General features: G+C 43.0%; 1 protein-coding gene across 5 annotated transcripts in view; it reads left to right on the top strand.

The window, feature by feature from the left end:
* Nucleotides 1–24,069, top strand: part of NAALADL2 (N-acetylated alpha-linked acidic dipeptidase like 2) — a 1,383,985-nt gene that overhangs the window by 1,237,423 nt on the left and 122,493 nt on the right. For all 5 annotated transcript variants that reach the window (XM_077487950.1, XM_077487951.1, XM_077487952.1 and 2 more), the window contains one exon: nucleotides 9,118–9,211. In XM_077487950.1, coding sequence (XP_077344076.1) covers nucleotides 9,118–9,211 — 94 coding nt within the window. The remainder of the gene's footprint in view (nucleotides 1–9,117; nucleotides 9,212–24,069) is intronic.

Genomic DNA, 24,069 nt, shown 5'->3' with positions numbered 1-24,069 from the left:
GTCAGCGCTGTATGTCACGGAGCTGCTGTCAGCGCTGTATGTCACGGAGCTGCTGTCAGCGCTGTATGTCACGGAGCTGCTGTCAGCGCTGTATGTCACGGAGCTGCTGTCAGCGCTGTATGTCACGGAGCTGCTGTCAGCGCTGTATGTCACGGTGCTGCTGTCAGCGCTGTATGTCACGGAGCTGCTGTCAGCGCTGTATGTCACGGAGCTGCTGTCAGTGCTGTATGTCACGGAGCTGCTGTCAGCGCTGTATGTCACGGAGCTGCTGTCAGCGCTGTATGTCACGGAGCTGCTGTCAGCGCTGTATGTCACGGTGCTGCTGTCAGCGCTGTATGTCACGGAGCTGCTGTCAGCGCTGTATGTCACGGAGCTGCTGTCAGCGCTGTATGTCACGGAGCTGCTGTCAGCGCTGTATGTCACGGAGCTGCTGTCAGCGCTGTATGTCACGGAGCTGCTGTCAGCGCTGTATGTCACGGTGCTGATGTCAGTGCTCTGTATTACGGTGCTGCTGTCAGTGCTCTGTATCTCCTGCACCCTCTTGTTTGCCTACCCTGGTCCCTGACCTTCCCTCTCCTCCATTGCCTTCATTAGCTCCATAGTCCTGAATTGTCAGAACAATTTCCCAAATAAAAAAAAAATGCTTGTAGTTATCGATCCCAAATTCACCTCATACATGTATTATGCTATTGTCCAGGTGGTGGGACTACGTGCTACCCCCTAATAATTACCCCGTGGCCGCAAATTCGACCTAAAGGTTTGCGAAATTCGCCTCCCATTGAAGTCAATGGAGCCCGCGGCGAACGGTCGTTTTCGCGAACGTTTGTGTCCGTTCGCGTTTCGCGTTCGCGAAACGTCCCGTCGGAAGTTCGTCCATCACTAATTTTAAACATAATTCCTTTCTTTTTTTTTTTTTATATAAATTATTTATTTTTTCACAATAATAATAATACAGAATTACATATAAGTACATCAACACCTACATCTTATATTTAACAACTAATATCTTCTTGCGTATTGCCGATTACTATCACATATGCCGAGAAGTTATATTGTCTTTAGGCAAAACACTCATCATTTATTCATACCTCCTTATTGTTCTAGTACATACACGTAATACCTTCTGCTCGTATTACATTTTCCTTAACCAGGGATAGCCCTGGTTATCCACCACAACAGAGAAAGACAAGGATACTAAAGAAAGAGAGAAAAAAGAAAGTTAAAGAGAAAAATAAAATAAAAAATGTAATATTAATATTATGCCTCCTCTTATTGCCCACCCCTACCCCCCCCCCACCCCCGCACCCCTGCAAGAGACCTTATTTAGGGATTTTTCTCCCTATATATAATATAGAAAGTCCAAACTTCCTGATACTTATCTCCTGGCTCTCTCAACGTCATAGTAAGATTTTCCATTTGTTGGATCTCTCTTAGGCCGCGTACACACGGGCGGACTGTTCGCCCAACTAAGTTCGTCAGACAATCCGACAAACAGTCCGTTCAAAATTTGCATGAACGGACTTGACCACACACGATGAGCAGACAGTCCGCTGAAAGCGTGCGCGATGACGTGAACGGCACGTACGACGGGACGAGAAATTCGACGTCCAATACACTGCAATGCAACCTTCGCCGTGTAAATCCTTTCTGAGCATGCACCAAACTTAGTCTGTCGAACTAGCCTACACATGAGCGGACTGTCCGCTGAAACCAAGTTTGGACAGACTGTCTTACGGAAATTCCGTAAGACTTTGTTCGTCAGACTGTCCGCTGAAACAGTCCGCTGAAGCCCACACACGAGCGGATTGTCCGCTGAAACACTGTTCAGCGGACTAAGTTGGGCGAACAGTCCGCCCGTGTGTACGCAGCCTTAGTCTACCAATCCATTGCGACTTAGTTGGAGCCACCATACTTTTCCAAAGGGCTGGGATATAAGCTTTTGCTGCTGTGAGCAGATGCCTTAAAAGGGAGTTTTTTTATCTTTCAATAGGTAACGGGATATCGTGCAGTAAAAAAAGCTACCGGATTTTCTCCAAGGGATACATCTGTAATTTCTTTAACTATTTCAGAAACCCTCTTCCAAATTCTTTCAATCCAGGACATTCCCAAAATATGTGTAACATAGTGCCCTCTGAACCCTGGCATAGCCAGCATAAGTTCTATACTTGTGGAGATATCCGGTTCAATACTTCCGGGATTCTATACCACCTAGTCAAAATGTTATACCCATAAACAATAAAAAGGAATGAGACCATAGCCGGCTCAAGACTGCTCACAGCATGAAAAAAGAGCAACAAAATTGTTTATTTTGATCATCAAAAGTAAACTTTATTGAAAAAAATGCGCAGACATCTAAGAAAGAGTCCCACAGGTGTTTCACATACCTCCATCTGCGAGATCCTTTTCTTCACAGTACCACATAATCAATTAGGATTAGAACATGAAAGCTGTAGAAAAAGAGACAGAAAAACAAAGTTGTATATTAAAAACAATACAGTAAGCTGCTGTCAACTGAATAAGCCCCCCACTCCCTCCTAGCCCTGATATTAAACTCCTATAAAAAATTCCTAAGCCAGGTTTAAAGCGCAGCAACATTTTCTCATAGTATTTTTATTAACTATAATCCTATATTTTAATTATATATTTTATAAACTTTCTTAACCACTTTCAGACCAGACCATTTTGCTGGTCATTGACCAGAGGTCTTTTTACAATTTGGCACTGCGCTGCTTTAACTGGTAATTGCGCGGTCATGCAATGTTGTACCCAAACAAAATTTGCGTCCTTTTTTTCCCACACATAGAGCTTTCTTTTAAAGGTATTTGACTGACTCTGCGATTTTTATTTTTTGCAATATAAGCGTAAAAAGACCGCAAATTTTGAAAAAAAATGATATTTTCTACTTTTTGTTATTAGAAAAATCCAATAAACTCAATTTTAGTCATACATTTAGGCCAAAATGTATTCAGCCACATGTCTTTGGTAAAAAAAAAATCAATGACTGTATATTTATTGGTTTGCGCAAAAGTTGTCACATCTACAAACTAAGGTACGTTTTCTGGAATTTACGCAGCTTTTAGTTTATGACTGCCTATCTCATTTCTTGAGGTGCTAAAATGGCAGGGCAGTACAAAACCCCCCAAATGACCCCATTTTGGAAAGTAGATACCCTAAGGAAATTGATAAGAGGCATGTTGAGCCCATTGAATATTTTATATTTTTGCCTCAAGCGATTGAATAATGACAAAAAATTTTTTTTTTTTTTTTTTTACACAAAGTTGTCACTAAATGATATATTGCTCACACATGCCATGGTTATATGTGGAATTGTACCCCAAAATACATTCTGCTGCTTCTCCTGAGTACGGGGATACCACATGTGGTCGACTTTTTGGAAGCCTCGCCGCGTACGGGGCCCCGAAAGCCAAGCACCGCCTTCAGGATTTCTAAGGGCATGCATTTGTAATTTGACTCCTCACTACCTATCACAGTTTTGAAGGCCATAAAATGCCAAGATGGCACAAAACCCCCACAAATGACCCCATTTTAGAAAGTAGACACCCCAAGCTATTTGCTGAGAGGCATGTTGAGTCCATGGAATATTTTATATTTGGCACAAGTTGCGGGAAAATTACAAACTTTTATTTTATTTTTATTTTTTTTCACAAAGTTGTCACTAAATGATATATTGCTCACACATGCTATGGGCATATGTGAAATGACACCCAAAAATAAGTTCTGCTGCTTCTCCTGAGTACGGGGATACCACATATGTGGGACTTTTTGGGAGCCTAGCCGCGTACGGGGCCCCGAAAACCAAGCACCGCCTTCAGGCTTTCTAATGGCGTAAATTTTTGACTTCACTCCTCACTACCTATTACAGTTTTGAAGGCCATAAAATGCCAAGATGGCACAAAACCCCCACAAATGACCCCATTTTAGAAAGTAGACACCCCAAGCTATTTGCTGAGAGGCATGTTGAGTCCATGGAATATTTTATATTTTGCCACAAGTTGCGGGAAAATTACAAACTTTTTTATTTTATTTATTTTTTTCACAAAGTTGTCACTAAATGATATATTGCTCACGCATGCCATGGGCATATGTGAAATGACACCCCAAAATAAATTCTGCTACTTCTCCTGAGTACGGGGATACCACATGTGTGGGATTTTTTGGGAGCCTAGCCGCGTACGGGGCCCCCGAAAGCCAAGAACCGCCTTCAGGCTTTCTAAGGGCGTCAATTTTTGACTTCACTCCTCACTACCTATTACAGTTTTGAAGGCCATAAAATGCCAAGATGGCACAAAACCCCAACAAATGACCCCATTTTAGAAAGTACACACCCCAAGCTATTTGCTGAGAGGCATGTTGAGTCCATGGAATATTTTATATCTGGCACAAGTTGCGGGAAAATTACAAACTTTTTTTTTTTTTTCACAAAGTTGTCACTAAATGATATATTGCTCACACATGCTATGGGCATATGTGAAATGACACCCAAAAATAAGTTCTGCTTCTTCTCCTGAGTAGGGGGATACCACATATGTGGGACTTTTTGGGAGCCTAGCCGCGTATGGGGCCCCGAAAACCAAGCACCGCCTTCAGGCTTTCTAAGGGCGTAAATTTTTGATTTCACTCCTCACTACCTATTACAGTTTTGAAGGCCATAAAATGCCAAGATGGCACAACCCCCCCCAAATGACCCCATTTTGGAAAGTAGACACCCCTAAATTTAGGGGTACACTAGTGAGACTCACAGGTAAAAAAGCACCTAGGCTGTCAGCGACTGTATCAAAACGCTACAAGAAAAACTGTTAGCGATCACAGGGATCAGGCCTGACTCTGCAAACGCTGCAGTTATGTGTGTTGTGTTTTGTAAGTGACAGTGATCGATCGATACTGCACTTGGGTGGGCTGGTCTGGGCTTGGCGGAGGGGCTAAACGCAGGTGCTAGCAGGTATCTGGGCTGATCCCGCTAACAATGCGTTTTGGGAAACCTAAACTGCTGGCGACGCTAATATAGATCTGATCAGATACTATATTACTAAGGGAGGTGTATGCTTTGTGAGTGGGTGTTAGCGGTACTGGCACTAACCTGACGCTGCCTGGGGCGACGCAGACCTTATCTGACCCTCAACCTTATATCACCCGCCGGGTGATCAGGGGGTTAAACCTTTATTAGGTAATAAATGGCGGGTGCCCTGAAACTATAAAAAATAACTAACCAACCAGCGTCACCTGTAACAGTTATATGGTGATCACTGGTGAAAGGGTTAACTAGGGGGCAATCAGGGGGCTTTATGCGGTAGTATATGGGGGTCCCTGGCGCTATAAAAGGCTGCGGCGAACCTAAATACCTACCTGCCTAACTAGCGTCACCTGTGACACTAATACAGCGATCAGAAAAACGATCGCTTATTAGGCTGGGTTCACACTGGAGCGATGCGGGAACGCCACGAATCCGTGGCGGGTTCCCGCATCGCATGCCTCCCGGCGGCAGTTCACACTGCCCTATGCGAACTGCTGGGAGTGACAGTGAAATGTTAATGACACCCCCAGATCAGTTCGCATATCGCAGTGCGATCTGCAAACTTGGATCGCATGGTGTGAACACCCATGCGATCCGATTCTGCTGCGGACCAAAAAAGGGTCCGGTGGGAGTTTGCGGCGGGTGCGACGCAAATTCAGCCATACTATCTGTATGGCTGGACTCGAATCGCACAGAGATCGGATGTGATTTGCACTGCAGTGCGGTGCGAATCACATCCGTTCTCATAAACCACTGCAATGTGAACCCATCCTTAGTGACACTGGCGACGGGGGGTGATCACGGGGTTAAACCTTTATTGGGGGGGTTAGGGGGTACCTTAGAACTAAAGGGGGCTAACCCTAACTGCCCTAACAGTTATTACAGTCACAAATGACACCAATGCAAAAAAAAAAATGCAATTGGTGTCACTATGACTGGGGGGCAGGGGTGATTGGGGGGGTGATCGGGGGGTGAAGGGGGGTGAGAGTGTGCCTGGCATGTTCTACTGTGTAGTGTCGTGTTGGTGCAACTCACCGATCCTCTCTCCTCGGTGCGGGAAACGAAAAATACCGACACGGAGGAGAGATTACATCACTTCCTCTGCCTGTGTTTACATTACAGGAGAGGAAGTGATGTCACGCTTCACTTCCATTCGTCAGGAGCGATCGCGAGGGGGAGGCCATGAATGAATGGCCGCCCCCTCATCCCGGATCGCTCCTGATCGGATACCGACTGCCGCTGGCACCGGGGGGGGCCCGATCGGGCCCCCCACCCGCGGGAAGGCAGGGACGTACAGGTACGCCCATATGCCTGCCCGTGCCATTCTGTCGACGTATATCGTCGTGCGGCGGTCGGCAAGTGGTTAAATATTGATCTTAGGTCCCTCAAAAATCCTGAGGAGAGCTTTATAGGTAGGGTCTGGAACAGGTATAGCAATCTCGTTATTACATTCATTTTAATAATATTAATTCTCCCGAACCATGTGAAGACCTCTTTAGTTTAATCTGTCATACCAATGGGGCAAAATTCAGTTCGAACAGCCTATTAAGCTTGTTTGGTACTTTAGTACCTGAATAGCATATGTGGGAATCTGTCCATTTAAAAGCAAAATGATCAGAGAGCTGATGTTGCAGCGCTGTATTCATTTCTACACCCATCGCTTCTGATTTACTATAGTTAACTTTAAGATTGGATATCCCCCCCATATATGATAGCAAAGATGGGAAGGATACCACTGGAGAGGTTATAAAGAATAGCAGATCATCCGCATACGCTGCCAATTTATGTTCTTCTCCCTTTGTTAAGATGCCCCTAAATAATGTGAGAATAAATATGATAGGGAAGAGTGGACATCCCTGACATCCCTGCCGCCCCTGCCGCATTCCATTACTTATGCAGAATGGTTCAGACATTGTATCATTAATCTTCACCCTTGCTTTCAGGCAAGAATACAAACTTGTAATCCAATTCAGCATCCCACTTCTTAATCCTATATGCTGTAACGTGCTTCTCAGGAATGTCCAGTCTACCCTATCAAATGCTTTTTCTGCATCCGCGGATATAAGCACTAACAGTTTTTGATAATATTACGCTAAATATATAGCATTTAGAACCCTTTGCGTATTTTCTCTTCCCTCTCTATCAGACGTAAACCCAGCTTGGTCCAGATGTATTAAGGAGGGAATGTATGTCAGTAATTTATTTGCAAGTATTTTCGTCAGGATCTTGAGGTCTTTGTTTAGCAAAGAGATTGGGTGATAACTAGCATATTGGGCTGGATCCTTTCCCTCCTTAGGCCCCTTTCACACGGGACGGATCAGTAATGATGAAATACGGACATAATGTCCGCATGTGTGAAAGGGGCCTTAGGGTTTACTGTTATATGTTTTTCAGAGAAGGTTGTGTAATAAAGCAAAGTGTACCCATCGGGGCCTGGGGCCTTACCTGGTTTCAGCGATTTAAGGGCTTCTGAGAATTCCTCTATTGTAATTGGACCATCTATGTCTCCTGCTCCTTCTTCAGAAAGCCTAGGCATTCCTGAAGCCATTATATACTCTTTTGCCATCTCATCTCTATTAGATGTCCTGGAAGTGGTCAATTCATCCTCTATCTGATAGAGATTGGTATAATAATCTCTAAATGCCTTCGCAATCGCCTGTGAAGAGCTAACTAGAGTATCTCCCTGGGTTTTAATATGATCAATATTATTTCATGCTCTAGTCTCTCTGAGCGCATTTGCTAACATCCTGCTGGGTTTGTTTCTGTATTCATAGTATCGTCTGCACCGGGTTAACTCAGCTTTTGCTTTATCCATTGGTAATTGATTTAATTCATCCCATAACCTTGAAAGTTATCCTCAGTCTGTTGTGCTTGAGATTTCTTGTGTGCCAATTTGAGTACACAAATCTCTCCAAGCAGGGTATCCAGTTTAGAGCACCAAGAGTGTTTCCTATGTGCTCCTAGAGATATAAGCATTCCTCTTATATAACATTCATGCGCTTCCCATCTGCATATTGGGGTTGTTTCCTCTGATTCATTGATTATACAAAAGGATTCCAATTCCACAGCTATCTGATTATCATACTCTGGTTCTTTCAGGAGTGTCATTCATCCTCCAGTTCCATTCCTGTGGATTTTTCTCTCCCCATTCTATGATACAGTTAGGCCGCGTACACACGCGCGGACTGTTGGCCCAACTTTGTCCGTCCAACAGTTTGAGCGAACAGTCCGCTCAAACTTAGCATGGACGGACATGGCCACACACGACGGACGAACAGTTTGCTGAAACCGTGCGCGATGACGTGAACGGCACGTACGACGGGACGAAAAATACGACGTCCTATACACTGCAATGCAACCTTCCGACGTGGAAATCCTTTCTGAGCATGCGCGAGACTTAGTTGGCCGAACAAGCCTACACACGAGCGAACAGTCCGCTGAAACCTTGTTTCAGCGGACAGTTTTTCGGAATTTCCGTAAGACCTTGTTCGGCCAACTGTCCGCTGAAACTGTCCGCTGAAGCCCCACACACGAGCGGACTGTCCGCCCAAACACTGTTCAGCGGACAAGGTTGGGCCAACAGTCCGCGCGTGTGTACGCGGCCTTAGTTGGCGCATGATCCGATAGTGTAAAAGAACCTATGGATGCCTCCAGTACACACGACAGTGCATTCTGTGATGAAAAAATATAGTAAACTCTATCATCCATAGGGAGCAACCCCCATTTCATCAACAACTTCAGGCCGTTAACCAGTATATGGATATTGTAGGAAACATCATTACGATCAATGATCAATTTGGTGGGGAAACCCCATCTATACTTGATATTATGATTACGGAGTAACTTACTAATGGAATTCAGGTTCTTCCATGCCAATAAAGTTGCTTGTGAAAGGTCAGAGTAGAAAAAAAATACTTGCATATGGATCAGGTAGTGGAACAGGTTATCGTGCGCTTTGCATCAGAAGATCTGATAGTAACTGTTAACTTGTTCTGTGATGTAACAAATGGAATTATACTGAAAATGCTTAAAATATCAGGTTGAATATTAAGCACTGAATCTTGTTAATTTTTACAATTTTACAGCTAACAGCACAAATGGTCTTGAGGATTGCCACTGAACCAGTCTTACCATTTAATGCTTTGGACATTGCATTAGAGATTCAGAAACGCATTGAAGGTACTCCATCAATCTATTATAGCTTGTTGATTCCTTACTAAAATATATATTGTTTCATGGTTAGGATGGTTAAATTACTCTGCACTTTATATTTTTGATCAACACCAGAACCAGTTTTTCCTGGGCAAGCAAAAAAAATTTAAAATCTCAGTCAAATGTTATCAGTACTTTTCGACAATACTTTATCAGAAGATATGAAAAAGTAACCTTTAGAGAAAGACTATACTTATTTATATTGTTATATTATACAATGATTTACAGGATAATCAAATTGTTTCCTACTGATTTACCCACCAATAGATAAATAGACTGAACTTGTGGGTGAACTGGACTGTGATAGGAAGGAAACACAGGATAAAAATACAAAGTCTATACAGATAGGTCATTTGTGCGATTCAAACCCAGGACCCAGCACTGAATTTTTATTTCACTGAATGGACAACTAAATGACCAGATTCCTTCTTGCCACACCTCCAGCTATTTCAACCAGAGACAAGTATCTCTACCGCCACTACATAAATTACTTCCCACTCCTTTGTTGCTAGGCTGCTGGCAGCCTCCTACATTCTAGTAACTAAGGATTATGTGTGAGCTGGTCACTTGTCATTGTTGCTAGGACACACATACCTTGGTTGTTATGGTGCAAAAAAATAATAATACTGTGGGGTTCCCTCAAAAGTCATACCAGACCCTTATCCTAGATAGGGGTCTGGTATGGATTTTATGGTAGTGACCCATGCATAAACAAAATACCCCAGAAAATCTACACCAGACCCTTATCCAAGCATTCAGCTTGGCTGGTCAGGAATGAAAGGGATAGTGAACATTTGTCCTCTCCCTTCTGAAACATACCAGGCCACAAGACCTCAACATTAGAGGGTACATTTCCAGGGGCAACCCCCAGCAAAGCACCTTGCCCTCATATTGACAATGACAATAGACACTTCTCCATTCTGTACCCATTGTGTAAAAAATGTGCAATTATCACAGTATCCCTGCTCATACACAAAAAAAGCCATACAAAGTAAATACACACACCACACGGTAACAAATTCCTTTGTTTAAATAAGTCACCATCTTCAATCACCTGGTCCAGCAATTTAGATCCATGTCAATCCATGTCAACCATGATTAAAAACAACCACCTACATGATGAAACACAACCCACCAACCCACCAAGATAATCTGCTCCCCACAAACTCTCACTACATTTCCATAGCCAGTGCCATGGTGTAAACAAAGAGGTGGGGGTGCTGGCTGATGTCATTGACCAGATATAATCAAGACCATATTTAGTCAAAGACATAACTCAGGATCCCTCACCCCTTTGTTTGCATGCAGATGCAATGTCATTTGCGTTGAGAGCCCATCAAGATTGGATCATCTCAATGTATTGTAACTATGTAACTATGTAAAGGGTATCCATATTTGATTTAGTGGATAAAATAAGAAACATGACTACTAAGCACCATCAATCCTTTAAACTGGATACTTGATGGAGAACAAATGCAGGATGGAATTGTTTTTAGGTGCGAGTAAATTTTATTTACAAAATGCAGTTAAAAAACATTAATATATTGATTTACCAAGTATTGGTATTCAACATGAAGAGATTTCCATCACACTTGTAGTTCTACACATTTTACCATCTTGGCTTCTTCAGGAAAAGCATTATGATAATACTAGTGAAACAGAAAACATCACAACAAAACATCACACAATTCATAAATCAACATACTGACAACAAAATTTACACTATTTAAGCAAGGCTGTACCTACCATGCAAACACAGACATCCAACTACCAAAAAGATACATGTAGGAAAATATGAAAATCGGGAAGTATGGAGTGAGGTTTGTCCACTGGTATCACACAAGCCCATTGCCAGGGGTATCAGGACCAGTGCTGGACCTCCCATAGAGGGGGGTAAAGGGTTACGGAAACTATAAAGTAATGATGAATCATGTATTTACTATAGATAAGGATAAAATCAAAGCCATACTAAGGCTAACATAGTGTTAAATGCATTACTTACTTGGGTTTAGTCTGCTGATAGTGTAGGGAGTGTATTTGTCCTATGAATGATGTTGTTACAAGCAGGCATTTTCCACATGCTATAAACAGATATGCACTATATTGTTAAAAGTATAGTGACAACTGCCTTTACACGCACATGAACTTCAATGGCATCCCAGTCTTAATCTGTAGGGTTCAATATTGAATTGGCCCACCCTTTGCAGCTATAACAGCTTCAACTCTTCTGGTTGAGGATCTCCACAAGATTCAGGAGTGTGTCTATGGGAATGTTTGACCATTTTTCCAGAAGTGCATTTGTGAGGTCAGGCACTGATGTGAACAAGAAGGCCTGACTCGCAGTCTCCGCTCTATTTCATCCCAAAGGTGTTCTATCGTGTTAAGGTCAGAACAGTCAAGTTCCTCCACCCCACACTCGCTCATCCATGTCTTTATGGACCTGGCTTTGTGCACTGGTCCAAATCATTTGAAGTAGAGGGTATAATAGTGGGAAGTTGTTTTCAGGGGTTGGGCTTGGCATATAGTTCCAGTGAAGGGGACTCTTAAGGCATCAGCAGACCAAGACATTTTGGACAATTTCATGCTCCCAACTTTGTGGGAACAGTTTAGGGATGGCCGCTTCCTGTTCCAAAATTAGTGTGCACCAGTGCACAAAGCAAGTTCTATAAAAACATGGACATGGATGGGGTAGAGGAACGTGACTGGCCTGCACAGAGACCTGACCTCAACCTGATAGAACACGTTTGGGATAAACTAGAGCAGAGACTGTGAGCCAGGCCTTCTTGTATAACATCCGTGCCAAAGGTGTGTAAACTCAAAATTGAACCATATGGGCTAAGACTTGGATGCCATTAAAGTTCATGTTTGTTTAAAGGCAGGTGTCCCAATACTTTACAATATAGTGTACATGCATCTAGATCAGAAAAATCCAAAATGCAAAGTGATCAAGTGGATATTGTTAGATACCAGTGAATGATAACTATACTCAAGGGTAATAATAATCTACCAGTTCCACATGGTGAACTGAAGTAAAACAAAATAAATTACAAAAAAACTGCAGCTTGAGCTTATTGGCAGGTTGACTTCAGTGATGAGGAGGGGGTGATAAGGCCTTCAACTATACTTGAGTGTCATATATAATGGAAGATATAATGGAGGAAAAAAGTGAGGAAAAGGCACAACATCAATGACAGGATGTCATCAAGAGACAGGTTGTAAAGAAGTGGCAGAGGTCCACAAATGCAAGTCACTGTTTTTCCTGGTCTACTTCCTGGAGCTTGTTTCTTTAGGCCTTTTTACCATGTTCTGTGGACTACACTGTAAATATTTACAGTCTTTGCATAAAGCACATTGAGTGTGGTAATATCATTGGCCATTTGAATGCCACTTGTGAAAGGAGACAGATTACTTTTTACCCTGCAGGTTATTTTTTGCAGCATCTGAATTTTAGACATTATCAGAAAAAGGGTTGCATTCCTCTCCCACCAGCAACTCCCTTTCCCTCTTTACCACCATAAAACTATATTCCTCATCTGCCGTGATGCAATCCTTTCATGGGGTGTTGGAGTATTACCTTATGGTTCTTCCAATGGGAAAGAGGGTCATCATAGTGCCATGGACCCTGATATCTAAAGCTATAGCAATCAGTGGGAAGTTTATGTGCCCCAGCTGCTGGAACAGAATGAAGTACACCTTCAGCCACTCCCACTTCCACTCCAATTCTCAGTGACTCAATGCCAGTTTGACAAAGGTGTTGGCTTTACAGCTCCTACCTTTGCAGCTGGTGGACCAAGACCCTTTTCATGAATTTGCAACCTGCTGTACTGCTGTGGCAGATTCTTGGACACCATTTCTTCAGCCATAGGCCATTCATAGCCTCTATAGCCTCTACTATCACCATGTGGAGTGTAATGTTTCCATGTCACTGCACCATGCAGTCAGCAAGAGGATACATCTGACCATAGATACATGGTCCAACAAGTATGGGAAGGGATAATATATATCTTTCATGGCTATCTGGGTAACTCTGCTGGCAGCTGGGGAAGAGCTCATTGTGCTATCCAACATCCTTAAAATGTTTGACAGTGATAGCGTAGTCAATTCCATGTCCCCTTGTTCTCAATGCCCTCTATGGGATATTCATCCTCTGAATTTCCAGTAAACCATTCTAAAGCATTCTATGCAACAAATCAGGAAAAATGATGCCACACAGCACTGCCTAGGGGACATGATTCACACTGCAGGGGAAATTTTGTCTGCTCTGCAAGGGTAGGCCCAGAGGTGTCTAACCCATGCCATTTTGTGCAAAGAAAGATGTTGTATGACAACAGCGTCAACCAGCTGTTGTCCCTTCAGCAGAAGGGACAACAGCCTTGCACACATCCTCAACCTGGTGGTGCAGCACTTCCAGGACAAGTACCCTGACTTAAATAATCTTCTGAGGCAGATCAGAAAAGTTTATAGTCATTTTAGGTGGTCATATTAGCTACTGTCTGGCTGGGTACAATTTAGTGGGAACTCAATCTTCCCGCACACTGTCTGATATGTGGCATGCCCACCCGGTGGAACTCTACCTTGACCAAGCTAAATGGCCAAACATGATTAGCATGTCAGAAACAATTACATGTCTGGGCTTAAGGGAACTGGGGTTCTTCTCTTCACATCAGCGGCACTTCATACAAAACTCAAGCACTATATTTTCACCTTTTGTGGAGGCAACCAGAATTGTGAGCTATGACATTGTGAGCATCAGCGTCACAATTATTGTAGTCTTGCCATGCTGAAGACACTGAATGGTGTTAAAGATAGGGCACTGGAGGAAAAGCAGCAGGAGAGAGGAGGACTTCCTGATGTGCCAAGGCCAGCTATATCCTGACACAATCCTGGGAGGCAGGTATGGGAGGGACAAGAGGATGAGGTAGAATGTGGTTTCCATTGCAACATTAAGGAGGAGGGTATAGGGCAGGTTTCCAGAGATGGGTTTCATCCCTCAAAAACCCCAGGGGTTGTGCATGACTTGTGGAGGTAGCTGAGCATAATTTCTTCTTCAAAAACCCTGAAACTTGTGGTGTATATGCTTGTTCATGCTCCAGAGCCTGCAAAAAGATCCTAGGATTCATGGAATCATAGAAAGGGACCAGGGAGCTGGGCAGGCAGGTCATTTTGCCCTTGCAGAGGAAGCGAAAGATAAAACACCTGGAGGATGCTGCAGAGGAACCTAAAAACCTACTTTCCAGAGGCTGGAAGTACGTCACTTGGAGTCTGCTGCCATTGTGAGGATGAGCACCAGTGGGGGGATTCCCAAGCCAGGTATTCAATACTTTTCTCAATACCCAGCATCAAAAGCTGTCCTCTGCCAGGAGCTATTGGCAATTACTGCATCATATGGCCATATGGTGGGCAAGTACATGGGGTCTTCCAATAGACTAACCCTTTGATTTCTGGTTAATGAGGATAGGCAACCTTTCAGAGCATGTCCAGCATGCAGTATAGCTTCTGAACTGGCCTGCAGCCAGCACCCCCCTTAACATATATTTAGTGCTGTGTAAGCTTTATGACAGACAAAAGAGTCTACTGTACCAAAACACAGTTGACCAGCTAACATTTGTTAAAATTAAAAAACTCTTGGAAAACAGTGCTGTCCAGAAAATACTAAAATACTGAAAAATCCTGTACCAGTGAAACAGGGAATTAAATTATAAATTCTTGCTGCAACATAATGTGAGACACACACAATATACAGTAATTCAAAAGAAAAGCTGCGCTAGAACTTATATAGTGTCAGAATAATAATATAACATTACAAAAGAAATTGATATAACCACAAGTAATACAAATGAAATCATAAACTGATTAAAAAATGTGAATAGTCCAAAAAAGGGGAGAGAGACAAGAAGATGAGGTTTCAGTCCATTTAAGTGACTCCGTAAAACACCCTTCAGGTATATAGCAAGTGCACCCAGAGAAAGGAATTCCTCCACCACCAGAGGCTTACCAGCTGGCAAGATCTCTTTTTAGGGAGATCATACGTGCTTGCAAACAAGGCTATCACTCCGGTCCCTTTAAAAGACACTGCTGGTATCTCCAACTCATGTATCCCCTTCTCACAGCGTCTCCCGTTTCACCGCAATCATTTAATGAGATAAAACAGAAAGGCTCCCATAGCGTAACTCCATATAAAACTTTTATTTGAACACAATTAAACAAAGATTGCAAACTCACAAATTTCCAGCTGTATACAAGCGTGTATATAGTAACGAGCCGGCCGGCTCTCTCTCGCTTACACTGCCCGTCCTTCCTAGACCAACGGGGAATGGCGGTGACGTCAGCACGCCACTCAACCCTACGTTGTTTCGTCAAAGCTGACGTCTTCCTGGGGTACGGGCGACGCGCTGATCCACCGCCATAAGTATTCGCTGGCAAAATTTGTAACCGCCCACTTCCGAGCTCCTGGTTACGGCTCCTAGTCCACCATTTTAGAACAGGGCAATATTGATAACTTGCTCTTACCATTTGTCGTAAGCAATAAACCAGTTTAAAGGGAGAGAGAACCATTTCTTAAATTAGTAATGATAGGTTCACCTTTACAAACACCACTATAAACCTTAATAGCTCCACCAGGAGCATATACCTCGGGTAGAGGTGTACCTCTATGATTGATCGCACAATATAAGTATATGCAATAAATCATAAAGGGACACATAAGCACTCCACCATTTATGCTCTCCTTCAAAAATAAGGGTTACATGCCTGGAATGGTGCACAGAACGTTTTATGGAAATCTAGAAAATTATTAAAAGTATATAAAAAAACGTTCTTATTCTCAGAACATTATTCTGACTTTCCTTATAAATAAAAGATTATTCTTAAAAATATATTCCTGTATCATGGGATGCATGTTGAATAAATCCACATAATGCAGAAATCCAAAAAGTCAAAGGGAAATTTTTATATCCCCCAATCACAAATTTTTTTTTTTTAAATATTCAATAAAAAACCACGGGTCACCCACAAAATAAATTAAATTAAATTAAAAATTAATTAAAAAGTGTGGGTTAGCCCCTCATACCAAAGTCGCAGGACATACCCAAAAATTATAACTAACTCTTTTACAACACCCTCAGTCCATTCCTATCAGAATGCTATTGCACTATAAAAGGACCTATCAAGGTCGCAGGACACACCCAAAAAACGATAATTAACTTTTACAACACCCTCAGTGTCCATTCCAATCAGTATATATTGCACAATAGAAGGGCCTTCAGACGCACCACATCCCCTACCCAAAGGGTGAGCGCCCTCATTGGGCACCCTCAGATGGTGTCATAGATGACCAAACCGTCGACTAGGCCCAACCAGTGCCAGCATACCGTTATCTCGTTAGTTGGAGCGAACGCTCCACATTGGGCATCTATTAATAAGATATCTACCCCTACATAACCAGAAGAATTCCTTTCTCTGGGTGCACTTGCTATATACCTGAAGGGTGTTTTACTGAGTCACTTAAATGGACTGAAACCTCATCTTCTTGTCTCTCTCCCCTTTTTTGGACTATTCACGTTTTTTAATCAGTTTATGATTTCATTTGTATTACTTGTGGTTATATCAATTTCTTTTTTTTTGTACACAGGATATATTATGTTATAATATTATTCTGGCACTATATAAGTTCTAGCGCAGCTTTTCTTTTGAATTTGTTAAAATTAACCAGTCCAAGATTAGCAACAATTACCAAGTCCTTGCTGCAGATGCTGAAGATTATATTTTTTTGCATAGGCAAAGCCTTTTCTTTCATTGCTACAGGCCAAGAATAAATCCCACCTCCTTCCACCATCGCCATCTCCTGCCTTAATGAGTGCACCCAGCCACCATTAACACTTCCTTTTACTACCTTCTGCATAGCACTATTAAAAGAGAAGTATGTATTTTTTTGGGGGATATTTATACTTACGTAGGTGAATGCAGCATCAGACTGATGATGCAGCTGTTCCTGGCATTTCTGCACTAAGAACTGAGCCACAGAACACCTCTGATGGCTCTGTCCTCACAGATCCCTGAGAGGAGAGCTGCTGACTTTAAGTCAGCAGCTCTCCTCTATCCCCCTCCATGTTCATTGGAGTGCTGAGTTGTGGAGGGGGGTAGAGCAACTGTCTCAGTGTTTCAGCGGCTCGCTGAGACTGCCATCAGTCAAGGCAGCTGGGGGATCCACACTTCAGAAGTGGAGATGACACGCTGCCTTGACTGATGGCAGTGACATCAGCAGAGAGTGGACTTCAGACCGCCCCCAGCTGAAAATGGGTCACAGGAGTGCAAAACGAATTGCACTCCTGTGACCCTTAGGAGAAGCCCAGCTTAAAAATCTCAGACTGGACTTCTGCTTTAACAACTACTGCCACTGATGTAGGCCTACCACCAATATAATTGCATACTGGGCCCATTATTCATGGTGTGATGGAATATTACATTTAAAACATGCAGTTTTTCACCACTGTTTCACAATTGCAAAGGATTTAAATTTCTGGGCAAATTTTTAACATCCTGTACTCTGTATGATTTTTTCAAAAATGTATGATGTTTTAATATTCCTAACACCCCAAGTGCAATTTTTATGCAAATAATTTACATTTTTGGGCTAGGTAATGTTCTGTGCTATGGAAGAATATTTGTGTTGCTTTATGCTGTGCTGACACCAATAAAATTCAAAACCTAATTCTTAGGCAGCTGTTTCCCAAAGATAAACTTTTTTACATATTGTTTTGGCTGAGTAACTACTGTGTTGGCCATTGATGTTTTCATTTCATTAAGATTCACCTTAAATTAAATGAACAAGTTTTTTTTATATATTTTGACATTGTTTTCTTCAGTTTGGATTTTTAATTTTTTTTTGCTTTCATGCTGGCTATATTATGCTGTTTGTGTTGACTGTATTGCTGTATTGATACTTAAGCACCCTGCCATGATTTAGAAATACTTCGGATACATGTTTATTAAAATAGTGAGGCCTACCAACGATTCTTTAAGAAGAAACTACCAATTCTCATTCCCTGACTGAGTTTTGTGGCCAAAAAAATACTTTACATTTTGACAGTTCTTAATTTTCTTTATTTATATCACATAAGTCCAGAGGGGTGGAACAACAATTACAGGGAGCAAAGACATTCATTTCTCACATAGATATATCTTATATCCTATATATCATATTCCATTTTCCTCTTCTTTTATATAAATAAAACCAAATTATTTCATTTACACATTGCATATTCCAATTTATATATATTATCTATCTATTCCATTCTTATCCATTATAATTCTTATTTCCCCCAGTTATACCGTATATACTCGAGTATAAGCCGAGATTTTCAGCCTCTTTTTTGAGGCTGAAAGTGCCCCCCTCGGCTTATACTCGAGTCATCGCCGTCTGCCCGCTCGATCAGCGTGTCGAGCAGACAGACAGCGGCCATTCTATTCAAAAGCCGCGCCTCCGGCTCCGCCTTCGCCTGTGATAGGCGGAACACTGAATTTCCCAGCAGCCTGTGTTCCGCCTATCACGGACATCGTATCATCCTCGTACTACGGACGAGGATGATACGACGTCTGTGATAGGCGGAACACAGGCTGCTGGGAAATTCAGTGTTCCGCCTATCACAGGCGAAGGCGGCGGCGCAGCTTTTGAACTTTACAATGGCCGCCGACGAAGAGGGCACGGGACGGCACGGCACGGGACGGGACGGGGGCAAGGCAAGGCACGACACGGGACGGATGCAAGGAGGCAAGGCACGGCACGGGACGGAGGCAAGGAGGCAAGGCACGGGACGGAGGCTCGGGACAAAGGTAGGCTGGACACACACACACACACACACACACACACACACACACACACACACACACACACACACACACACACACACACACACACATGGATGGAGACACACACAGGGATGGATGGATGGATGGATGGAGACACACACACACAGGGATGGATGGATGGATGGATGGAGACACACACACACAGGGATGGATGGATGGATGGATGGAGACACACACACACAGGGATGGATGGATGGATGGACACACACACACACAGGGATGGATGGACGGACACACAGGGATGGACGGACACACAGGGATGGACGGACACACAGGGATGGACGGACACACAGGGATGGACGGACACACACACAGGGATGGACAGGCATGTCTCACCCTCGGCTTATACACGAGTCAATAAGTTTGCCAGTTTTTTTGGGGGTAAATTGGGGGCCTCGGCTTATATTCGGGTCGGCCTATACTCGAGTATATACGGTAACTCCCCCAGACTTCCCTCATCTTTTATCTATTTTCCCATTGCCCCAACTAACGGAAAAAAAAAAATATATATTATTATTGTTTACCCCCATCCCCCACCCCTCCCTCCTCCTCTCCCTCTCCTCTATCCCCTCACCCCCCCCCCCCTCACAAGAGACAAGTACTTCGTGGCCCCCATAGGGGGGTTCAAACGCATTCAAGTACGTGCGGACTCACTCCTCTGCTATGTTCCCCATCAGATTCTTCCCTTCCTCAGAATTCATAAATGAGTTCCAAGATCTCCAAGTTTCATCATATTGATCCTTTCTATCTTGGGCAGAGAGAACTAAGTCCTCTATGGCACCTACGTTTCTTACTCTATTTAGCAACATTGCAATTGAAGGTGGTCTGGGGTCTTTCCATCTGAGTGCAATTCCTACCTTAGCTGCATTAACTAGATGGCATATCACCGATTTCCTATATGTTTGTAAAGGTATTTATAAGCAAAAAAAAGGCCGGGTCTTCTGGGATCTGGTATGATGTAAATTTTTGAGAGATCTTTTGTACCTCTAGCCAATATTGTCTTATCTTAGGGCATTGCCAAAATATATGCATCAAAGTCCCCCGTTCCTTTTTACACCGCCAACAACGGTCAGAAGCCTCTGGAAAGAACTTACAGAGTTTTGACGGGGTATAATACCACTGCATCAATATCTTATAATTAGATTCCTGAGTCCGCGAACAGATCGATGAGTTCAATGCCAGATATATAATCTTCTGCCGTTGTGTGGGTGAAAAAGTCTTTCCCAGGTCTTTCTCCCATTTCTCAATTCCAGGCATTTTAAAACCTTCTGGAGGGGCATTCAGCAATTCATATATCTTAGAGATTACCCGTGAAAGGGGCTCTTTCTCCTCAAAATATATCTCAAACTTTGTCAGTTGTCTTTGATAGTTCGTCGCCGGTCCTAATGTTTGAAAAAAATGTCACAACTGTAATGCCTCCCAAAAATGTATTTCATATCGACCTCCATGTTGCGTCAATGTGGCGATCGAAGGCCATGTTTCCAATAGTAGAAAGTGCGATGCCTGGGTATAGCCCCTTTCTATAAGTCCCTGAAATGCTCCTGGTTCCATTCCCGGTAAAAAACTAGGGTTACCCAGAATGGGAAATAGTGGTGAATTTGTTGTAGAGAATTGAGGATTTCGACAGATCTTAGCCCCTATCCGCAACGTTGGACCTATAAGTGGGTGTTTTTTAAGCAATTCTGGTAATGTTGTATAACACCAGATTGCTCTGCGTAGGGGTATTGAACTGCATTTTTGTTCTATTTCTGTCCATAATTTAGATTCTGTATGTCTACACCAGTCTATCACTCTGCCAATGTGTACTGCCTGGTAATATTTAAACATATCTGGTACTGCCAGGCCGCCGTAACGTTTAGGAGCTCTCATGATGTTTCTATTGATCCTTGGTCGTTTGTTTGCCCATATAAATTTAGTGAAAAGAGTATCTATCTGGCGGAAAAAAGGTGTTGGGATATCTATAGGTAAGGTCTGAAATGGATATAGCAGTTTTGGCAGTATGTTCATTTTTATAATATTACATCTAGCAAACCACGAGTGTAATCCCTGTTTCCATTTGTCGAATAGTACCCGAATTTCCTGTAGTAACGGGGGGAAATTTACTGTAAAAGTCTTTTCCATCTTATCTGGTATATATGTACCTAAATACTTAAGTGCTACATTCACCCATTTAAAGCTATAATTAGGCCGTATAGTCTGTTGTACCCCTATGGGCAGAGCTACCCCCATTGCCTCCGATTTTGTATAATTTATTTTTAGATTTGATATCTCCCCATATCTTACAATTTCCTCCATAAGGTTTGGTAAGGAGATGTGTGGTCTGGATAGGGAAAACAAAAGGTCATCCGCATATGCTGATATTTTGTAGTTATGCCCCCCTATTTGGAGTCCCTGGATATCCGGGTTTTGTCGGATTTTATTCAATAGTGGTTCTAATGAAAGGACAAACAATAGGAGTGAGAGAGGGCAGCCCTGGCGGGTTCCATTTGAGATCTTAAATGGTTCTGAAAAAACTCCATTTACCTTCACTAAAGCCTGTGGGGAGGCATATATCCCAGCAATCCACCGTAGCATACCCTCTCCCACCCCCATGTGTCTTAATACCGCGAACATAAATCTCCAATTGACTCGGTCAAATGCCTTTTCTGCATCCGTACTTAAAAAGACACTCTGGGTTTTTGTTTGGTTGGAAAAGTGTACCAAGTTTAATACTTTGATTACGTTATCTCTCGCTTCACGCGGGGGGATAAACCCTACTTGGTCCAAATGTACCAGCTGATGTAAGTGCGATTGTAGACGGGAGGCCAATATTTTAGTGAAAAGTTTTAAATCCACGTTTAGCAATGAGATCGGCCGGTAACTGCCGCACTCCGCCGGGTCCTTCCCTTCCTTTGGAATAGCCGAAATATGTGCCCTAAGCATATCCGGGGGGGTGCGGCAGTCCGGCCGAGCGCATTGAAAACCTTTACCATATGTGGGCCTAATATTGAAAAGAAGTTCCTATAATATTGTATTGTATATCCGTCCGGACCTGGTGTCTTCCCTTTTTTGACTGATTTTATTGCTACACTTAATTCTTCAACAGTTATTGGGATTTCTAAGCTGTTACGGACCGGAGAGGGCAATCTATGAAGACCTGCCGAGGCTAAATAATCCTCCACTTTGGCCATGGGGAAGGAAGGGGATGTCAGATTATAGAGGGCTACATAGTATTCTTTGAACCTCTGCGCTATATCTTTAGGCATTGTAATTAGCTGTCCATTTCTTCCCTTTATATTGGGTACATAGATTGTCCTCCCCTTCTCCTTAAGCTTCCCCACCAACACTCTACCACACTTATCTCCTAGTTCATACCCTGTTCTCTTCCCTGCCTGTATCACCGCTTTCGCCTTATAGTGGAGAAGGTCTGTCATCTGCCTCCTCAAATGTGCCAAATCTTTCCCTAGGAGTGGTGTCTGTATTTTCTTATGTTGCGTTTCAAGTTTTTGAATTTCTTCCGATATTTTTATTATCTGCGCTTCTCATGCTTTTTTCATTTGGGAGCCATGTTTAATCAAAATCCCCCACATGACCACCTTATGTGCCTCCCATATCATGCCCGGGTCGCTCCCCGGGGTGTCGTTGGTCTGGAAGTATGCCATCATTTCCTTTATAATATCCTCCTGTATATCTGCTTTCTGTAGCAGACTTTCATTCAAACGCCAACTACGTCCCGAGGAGCGAGCCGGGCTAGACAGGGAGATCTGCAATGTAACCGGTGCATGGTGTGACCAGGTTATATTTCCTATCGTCACCTCTATTACCGACGTGAGTAGATAGTGTGGCACAAGAAATAGATCAATACGGGAGTATTGTTGATGTTGATGTTGGAAAAAAAAGTATAATCCTTTTCTCCTGCGTGAAAAATCCGCCATACATCTACCAACTGCATCTCCTGCATCTCCCGTTTGACCCTCTTCCTAACACCGTCTGGGGTTGAGGATGATCCCATAGAGGTATCCATTCCGGGGTCCAAGGAGACATTAAAGTCTCCTCCCAGAATCAACTTTCCTTCTACAAATTCTGCTAGTTTTCTCAAAATTTTATTTAAGAAAGCATCTTGTTGTATGTTTGGTGCATATATCGTAGCCAAAGTTACTTTTACTCCATCAATATGGCCTTTAAGAAATAGGAAGCGTCCATTCCCATCCACTTGTTTGTCCAAAAGGGACCAAGATATCCGATTAGATATGAGAATGGACACCCCCTTAGATTTTGCTTCTTGATTGTGTGCATGATAAACACAGGGAAAAAAATCTGTTCTGAAGTAAGAGTCCACCCGTCCTAAAATACGTTTCCTGTACAAATGCTACATCTGTACGATGACGTTTCAAATCATTTAATAACATCCTTCTTTTTTCAGGGACATTAAGTCCCTTAACATTCATAGAGGTCACCCTTATCCCCTCCATCCTGGGGGAGGGGGAGGGGAGGAGAGAGAGGGAGAGAAAAAAAAAAAGGGAAACCCAAATACCCCTAAGAGAGACACCCCCCTCTGAGCCTCCGACCGTCTGGCTCAGGTGGGTGTAGACCTAATTTGGGGTTCGGCCTGGATTTGGCACAGAACCAAGAGCTCTGTTCCCAGTCCCCTCCACCCGGTCCTATAGCCCCCATCTAGGGCTTCCTTTCCATGTTACCTCGCCTTTTTACCTATACCTACATGCCTTCCTTCCTTCCCCTCCTCCCATTGCATCTTCCACCCCACCATCCCCCAAGGGGTAGTGATAATCTTCTCCCACATTCCTCATTCTTACCCTTTCCCCTTTCTAACCCTCTCTTGCTTCCTCCTAATTACAGTTACCGTGTGTTCCATCTTAGATTCCCTAGAGTTCCCATCTTGTTTAAGCTGTCGGTATGAACAGATCTGGTACATTCTCCCCTCTTCCCCTCTTATTTATTATTTATATCTTCCCTCCAAA

The sequence above is a fragment of the Lithobates pipiens genome, unplaced genomic scaffold (assembly GCF_037356315.1).
Source record: "Lithobates pipiens isolate NorthernLeopardFrog02 unplaced genomic scaffold, aLitPip1_a1.2 Scaffold_18, whole genome shotgun sequence".
Lineage (NCBI taxonomy): Eukaryota > Metazoa > Chordata > Amphibia > Anura > Ranidae > Lithobates > Lithobates pipiens.
The sequence above is the reverse complement of the archived record's forward strand: the minus strand, read 5'-3'. Positions and strand labels throughout refer to the sequence as shown.